Below are 7,779 nucleotides of genomic sequence, written 5' to 3'. Positions count from 1 at the left end.
AAAACCAGGACATTTTGGAACAAAAATTAGGGTTTACCATATTTAAATTCTCATTAAAATTAAAAAAAATACTATTACCATTTTTTTTTAATAGATAAAGTCTCACTCTGCCACCCCAGCTAGAGTGCAATGACATCATCATAGTTCACTACAACCTCCAACTCTTGGGCTTAAATAATCCTCAAGCTTCAGTCTACCAAGTAGCTGGGACTACAAGTGTGTACCACCACATCCAGCTGACTTGTTCTATTTTTTGTAGAGATAGGATCCTGTTCTTGCTCAGGTTGGTCTCAAAGTCATAAACAAAAGCAATTCTCGCAGTGTGGCCTCTCAAACTGCTAGGATTCCAGGCATGAGCCACTGAGCCAAGCAATATATTAATTCTTACAAAATTTCTGATGAAGTTATTTCTTACTATCCCATATTCTTAGTTCTATAAGTTGTTCACAGAATAATTTTAAAATATAAATAATAATAGTAATGATAATATAAAGGGCTGACTATATCCAGATAGCTGATGGTGTTGACCTGGTTTCCTAGTATAGTGAGGGACAAGGTGACTTTGCTAAGTCTGACCTTGCAGCAATCACCGGAATTGATTCGGTTATTTGGGTACAGTCAGGTATTGTGTATTCCAGTTCACACATACATATATACACACACCCACACACATCAAGCAGAGAGGAACCAAAGAAAACTGTCTTAAGCTGCCATCTACAGCCTCAAAGAAGGGAACGATGATATTCAGTCAAAAGTCACCACCCACCCACATGTACAGAAGCAGCCTTTTTTAATTTTAAAATTTTAACCTTAGCATATATTATTAGGTTATATAAACCTTTTGTCTTAATGGGAAATAAAGAGTGATAATGAATTTCAAGTTTTGAGGACTACACTGTCCAAATATAGTAGCCACCTGCCACATGTGACTATCAGGAGTACTTGAAATGTGGCTGGTTCGAATTGAAATGTGCTGTATGTGTTAAGATTATGTAGGAAGCAAGCAAACAAAAAATGTGAACTATAAACTTTTTCACACTGGTCACATGTTGAAATAAATTTTGGGATATACTGGATTAAATAAAATATGTTGTTAAAACTAAATTCACCTGTCTCTCTTTACTATTTTAAAAGAGGCTACTAGAAAATTAAAAAGGATGTACCTTTTTAATAAGCCTGTAAAAAAGGCTCCCAGTATATTTCTGTTGGTAAAACACAGGAGATTCTTTAATATCTGATTATGGACAACAAAGTCATTACCAAAAATTATGAAAAAAATTTGAAAACATATAATTCAATTTGGCTAGTATTTATTGAGGACCTGTGTACAACACCTATCGGGCATATAAACTATTGTTTCAATTCTAGTAGATAACAAGATATATGGCTACCAATAATCAGAAGATAAGTTATGGTATGAAGGAATCTTATAAGAATACAAAGGCAAAACAAGAATAGTGGAGGGGAGCAAGGGATTTGTAAAGACTTGTGAAGGAGGTAGCTTTTCAGGTGATGATATTAAAAAAATACATCGGATTTTGACACATCATGATAACATGTAGCATTTTAGAGGTAACAAATACATTTGTTGTACATTAACCCCTTTTGGTAGAAAAGGAAAAATATTTCCTTTTTCAGTAGTGCCAGTAGGTAAGAGTAAGGCACATGTGGTGAAGGTGAACAGGCAGGCTGAGGCCAAGTAATGAAAAGTTTTAAAATGCTCTGCGGGAGAATTTGGACTCTTCTCCAGGTAGAAGAAATCATCAAGTATTTCCTACCAAGTGTCGCCAGGATTGCATATTCCTAATAGGAAGACGACTAAGGCATGGAAAATAATTATCCGGGAAGAGAGAGGATGAAGGCTAGAGGAGAAGGAAGGAGTGGCATTAATGCCGTGTAATGGGAATCAAAATAAAGGTATGGATGAGTCGCTCAGAGATACAAAAATGTATGAGGGTAACAGAAGGAAGGGATAATCAAAGAAGTTAGTCTAGGAGGAGGGAATCAATGATCTGAATTCAGGCCGTGGCAGTTCAGGAAACAGCAGGTTTGCAGGCAGAAGTGGAGTCAATGAAAAGGAAGGTTAAAAATGCAAGAAAGGAAGAGGAAGTGATCCAGAGCCCAGGTACCCCTAACATTAGCACGAAAGGGAAGGAAGGAAACAACAGGATGGAAGAGGCATGAGGGATGTTAAGGAAGAGGGAAAAATCATTAACTTATTCAACAAACATGTACTGAGCCCCCACCAAATGCCAGGTGCCATGTTGCAGAAATTCACAATGATGACTGTGCCAGGGTCATCTGTATAGCAGGAGGGAAGGCTATGGGTGGAACCAAGGAGAATGAAGTTGGTTTGGATGACCTGCTCTGTGGAAGATGATAGGCCCTCTACCAGGGATAATTAGGTGCATCCAGAAACAGTAAGATCCCAGCTGACATTACAGCATGAATAAGAAATGGAATTTACTGATAAGGTTACATGACTTGATACCTTAGAAATACCAGAAGCAGCTAAAGGAAGAAATTATATGGAGAAGTGACAAAAATGTGTTTAGAAAATGTGAAGGGTCCCAGAAGCTCCAGGATGCTTAACGGAACCCTAAAGGATGGTTATTCATGGATTCCATCCTGGTTAGAAGGACTGTGGGTGGCAGGGAGGATAATGAACGGAAAGCCTGACCTGCGAGGTATTTATGAGAAGGTCCTCACTGGGGAGAAGGCGATGACTGGGCTGCAGACTGCTGACATGGATACAGATGAAGACAAGTGGGAGGGAGACGGCTAGCATTTCAACTCAATGTGGACGGTCCTATCACCGACGAGAGGAGTGGGCAGGGTGGTCACCTGATCCAGTTTGCCAAGGTCCTGCTCTTCAAGACTGTGCTCCTAGCAGTCTCCTGTTTGGCTAATAAATTGTATGTTTTAAAAAAATGTTTTTTTTTAACCTTTTTTAACTCACTTGAACCTCTCGTTAAATTTCTGTGGCACACTTACATTGTGTTGATCAAAAAAAAAAAAAAGAGTGAAAGAAAGAATATACTTACTGTGCTTTGAACATCTTTAGAGAATAATTTATCTCTAAAAATTCTCGCAGCACACCTCAGATCCACTCACAGCACACTAGTGTGCCATGTCACACCAGTTGAAAATCACTCCTCTAGTAGAAGGAAATAGAGTAATTCAAAGAACCCCCCCCCCCACCAGCATCCTACAGTTCAGTTTGATGAATGCAATGAGAAGGTCAGAGAGGGGCGATATCATCAGAGAGATAAGTATCAAAAAAAAAAGTACTGAACATTAGTAATACACAAAAAGGGACTCAAAGCCAGCCCTGGGAGCCTGGGGGTTCTGCTTCTAGGAGTAGTGAGAAGGAGGCAGGAAAAGAAAGGGCCTCTGATTAACAGGATGTGCTAAGACCGGATGGTGGGGATGCTTTTAAGAGCATCAGTAAGTTGGAAGGCATTCAACAGAAAAACATCGAGACACATTGTAACGTATTCACAATAAAACAGAGGTTTTATGAGGCACATAAAATGTATATTCGGGAAACAAAACCTGGCAAAGGGCTGCTACTCTCAGGATGAAGAAAAAATACCAATTTTTAATTCTCAAAGTCCCTGTATCTGCATGGAAGGTCACCAACAATATAAGAGTATAACTGCACACCTAGCTGCTCGGAATTTTCACACCAGCTGTGGAGCTTTCTTGGCTGTGTGGCCACTGTGTGCACTGCTTTCTCAGTACGCAGTGGATTCAGCCAAGGGAAATGATCAAATCAAGTATCCAGCAGCTTAGGAACCCAGAAAATGGCCGTCCAACTCCAAATTTCTCCTTTTATTACCGGATTGGCATCACATGGTCAGAGTCCTGGTGCCAAGAATTTTCTTCAGACAGACATTCTGAAACTTTCAGATCCAGATAAATGATGACTGAGGAAGAATATAAATAAGTTAAAACAATGAGAACTACCCAGTTCCACTTTTAGACAAAGCAGCAATTAAATTCAAACTGGAAGAGACTCCACATCTGGTGCGTAGAATATAGGTGTGGGAATCAGACTCGGCACAGAACCCCATTAATTAATTTCATAGAAAAAAAGGCTCAGAAGTCCTCCCATTAGCAAATCCTGCATCCCTGATGCTTCTTGCCCTGAGTGGAGGGTTTATACCATTTATCTTTCAACTTTTATGAGCACATGGATATATTGGCCAGCACACAGTTTCCTTTCTGCTTGCTTCTCTCTCTCATCCTTTGAAATTTGTTGGCTTGGTAAGCTTTATGTCCAGCTACACTGCATACATTTTCCTTTTAAATTCTGGTTAAGATAGATCACAAAAGAACATTCCTAACAAGAGGAGAACCCTGGTAAAATCAGGCAAAACCCACTAAAAAGAAGACTAGTTTTCTTAACTGACAAGGCAGTTCAGATACTTGAGTGCAAATAAATTCCTGTAGATTTGTAAAACTGTCTTAAAATTTTTATATAATGTATTACAGAATCATGCAGAAAGTCCATGCTTTAAGTCAGAAAACTTTATGTTAATGAGTCTTGTAATTCCTATTTAATGTCCCAACTGGAAAAGACCAACACTGGGGAATAGCTGAGAGAATAGTGAAGGAAAGACAGAAGTGATGGAATCATCACCTTTTGGGGAGTGATACGGCATGAACTTGATGACGGAACCAGGTGACCTTTCTAACCTAAAGATTCTGGGTTTATAATCTTAGGATTTGAATATAGATGTCTGTCTTCTATTAAGAATGGGAATTAGGTAAATTATGGGATTAAGATCGTGAAGAAAAAGAGGAGAAAATAGCGTTCTTAACAACAGTGAAATCTAAGACAATTAAAAAGGCATCGACAAACATTTACCATAAATGCCTTTGAGTTCAGTCACGACAGGAAAGATGACAGAAGGCAAACAAACAACCACACACCCCAGGAAACCCCAAAGCGAACCTGCCTTGAGGAGAATTCACATTGAGCTAATGGTTATCCGTCTGATACGGGGTTTAAGAAATATTTCTCACTTAGAAGAGGGAGCTAAATAACGTGCACAGAAGGACACAGAGCAGTGTTTAGTGTTTCTCAACCTTATTCTAGATGGCTCAAGTCCCAGGTAACAGTACTAGGAAGAAAGTTACCCTCTGCAGCCACTAGGAATCAGAATGTCTAGTCGTTAGAGATTTCTCCTTCAACATCCTTTTTGCTTTCCTGGGATTTGCTAAATTTGCACAAATCTAGATGAACAGAAACACTTTGAAGGCATCTACTGGTGACTACAGAAAGTGCCCTTGAACCTACAGTTAAACTTCTGCAGCACACTTAAATTATGTTGATGAAAAAAAAAAAAAGTAAAAAAAGAATAAACTTACTGTGCTTTGAATTCCTTTCAAAAGTAATTTAATTAATGATCTTAATAGCACACCTGATAGCCTCTCGTGGCACTCCAGGGTGCTTCAGGATGTTGGTGGAAAATCATTGCCACAAACAGCTTAGTAATAGATGCTGGGAACTTGGTGAGAGGGTGGGGGAAGGATGAGGGCTGAGAAATTACTTAACCGGTTACAAGTTACTCTATTTGGGTAACAGTCACCCCCAAAGCTCCTACCTCACCACAGTGTAATGTATCCGTGTAACAAAACTGCACTTGTGCCCCCTAAGCCTTAAGCAAAACTTTTAAATTCTAAATTAAAGGTCAGAACAGAAAGCTGTTATCATTCACTTCAGACCTCAGCCTCCTGTGACAGCTACTGGTAAGCTGGTATTATCATCAGTGGGATTCTGATCCGAATTCTTAACATTAAAACAAAATAGTTAAAATTAACTCTGTGATGGTTGATCGGTTCTATTAATGAAACACTATGCCATAATCCTAACAGGACCTTAGGGTTAGATTTTTTTTCTTACATAACAGCAAACTCTGATGGAAGTGGGCAGAGACACACAGATACAGTTGCAGAATACAAAAACTTCACCCAAGAAGTTTCGGCCTCTGCGAGACTGAACACAAAGGCCGCCTCACCTGCCGTCTGCATAGTCGGTGTCTGCTCCGCCCCACCAGACATCCGAGTCGTCCTCCTCTGCGTCTGCGGAGTCAATGTTGTCACTCTCCTCAGCCAGCGGGCAGCACACGAACTCTACCCCTCGGAACTTGTCAATGCCACAGGGCAGCAACATGCCATAGTCGTGCAGGTTGGTGCTCTTCTCACTGCACGTCTGAAAGGTGGGGAGAGAGCAGTGAGGGCGGCCATCAACACACCCACTCAACACAAAGAAAACCAGCATTTGCTTTTGGGTGGATTGACGACGGGGTTTCTTTGGTGCTTGCTTCTTCTTGTAAGTTTGTTATTTAGTTAATAAGAACATGACGTTATACAGTAGAGGTTTATAAAAACAACTGGGATAGAAACTCATTGGGAAATGAGATGCCACAGAGGCCTGCGCTGGGGAATAGACACTGGAGAACCGCTGCGTTCTGGCTGCATTGTTGTCTTCGGAAGCTGTGAGCATTCTGGGTGCAGCCCCACTGACCCCCACCTCCACACAGGTGGGAGTCTTCCTCCCTCAGACCTGCCCTATTCTAGATGCTCACTTCTCTGTAGCAATCCTAGGAAGAGAACTATCTTCTGCAGCCACTGTGAACTAGGATATCTAGTCATTAGACATTTCTCCTTCAAAATCTTTTTGCTTTCCTGGGATTTGCTAAACTTGCACACATTTAGATGAACATAAAACTTTGAAGGCATCCACTGGTGACCAAGGAAGGATAAATAATTCAACCTATAGGTAAACAGTGAAACTATTAACAAACTCTCGTTTGACCTTACAGGAGTCATTTTTGTTTCTTAGTAACAAAGAATTTTTCTTTTGGAAGCTCAGAAGAAATGAAAAATGAGGTTATCAGATGGGTAGGTGGGCTCCAAATTATTTGGGTTTGTTTTCTTAAGCTCAGCTGAGCTCTTAAACGTTCAAGACATATTTTTATATAAAGATTTTTTTCTCAGAACATAATTATCTTGTAAAAGGCAAAAATAATACTAAGTCTGAAGTGGCCTGGCCTATCTAACAGCTTTAAGGGTATGACAGAACGGTTAAGTTGAGCTCGATCAGATTTCCCAACTTCAGCACTATTGATGTTTTGGAATGGATAATTCTTGCTGGGGGGAAGGAGGGTATTATCCTGTTCACTGTAAAATGTTTAGCAGAATCCCTGGCCTAACCCCAACGCCACTATCTGTAAGAAGCAAAAACGTCTCCAGACATTTTCCTAGGGAATGACAGGGGAACAAACTGACCCCAGTGGAGAACTACTGACTGGAAAAAGGCGTCTGAATCTAGTAGACTGATCTCACAAAAAACGACCTATATAAATTTCCTAGAAAACCACAACAGAGCAGTTCTGAAGGTGGCCATACCACACACTGACATTGCCATGCTAATCGTCTCAGGTCTTTTATTGGCTTAGGTGAAAGCAGAGGGCCAGATAGAGATTCACACAACTGTGATGAACAAAGGTGGTAGCATGGCCTGGAGAAGTCAAAGTTGGCAGAACCAGAAACTACATTCTAACCACCATTTCCCATAGTTCCTTCCCTGTTCTACCACTCTATTCACCAAGAGATAACAGGGGAAAAGGTTAAATTATAAGAATTTTGTATATTACAAATGAAAACAGAAGCTGAATTTAAAAAGAACTTAAAAGCTAAATCTTAAAATTATAGCTATTAAAGATTATATAGGCAGGGCAGTGCCTGTGGCTCAAAGGAGTAGGGCAC

At 40.1% G+C, this 7,779-nt stretch overlaps 1 protein-coding gene across 4 annotated transcripts in view; it reads right to left on the bottom strand.

The window, feature by feature from the left end:
* Positions 1-7,779, bottom strand: part of APP (amyloid beta precursor protein) — a 272,685-nt gene that overhangs the window by 144,851 nt on the left and 120,055 nt on the right. For all 4 annotated transcript variants that reach the window (XM_023509699.1, XM_023509700.1, XM_023509703.1 and 1 more), the window contains exon 5: positions 6,027-6,220. In XM_023509699.1, coding sequence (XP_023365467.1) covers positions 6,027-6,220 — 194 coding nt within the window. The remainder of the gene's footprint in view (positions 1-6,026; positions 6,221-7,779) is intronic.

The sequence above is a fragment of the Otolemur garnettii genome, unplaced genomic scaffold (genome assembly GCF_000181295.1).
Source record: "Otolemur garnettii isolate 467f Iridium unplaced genomic scaffold, OtoGar3 scaffold00009, whole genome shotgun sequence".
In the NCBI taxonomy this organism is placed as follows: Eukaryota; Metazoa; Chordata; class Mammalia; order Primates; family Galagidae; genus Otolemur; species Otolemur garnettii.
Note: the sequence above shows the minus strand (reverse complement) of the source record. Positions and strands in the feature narration are given on the sequence as shown.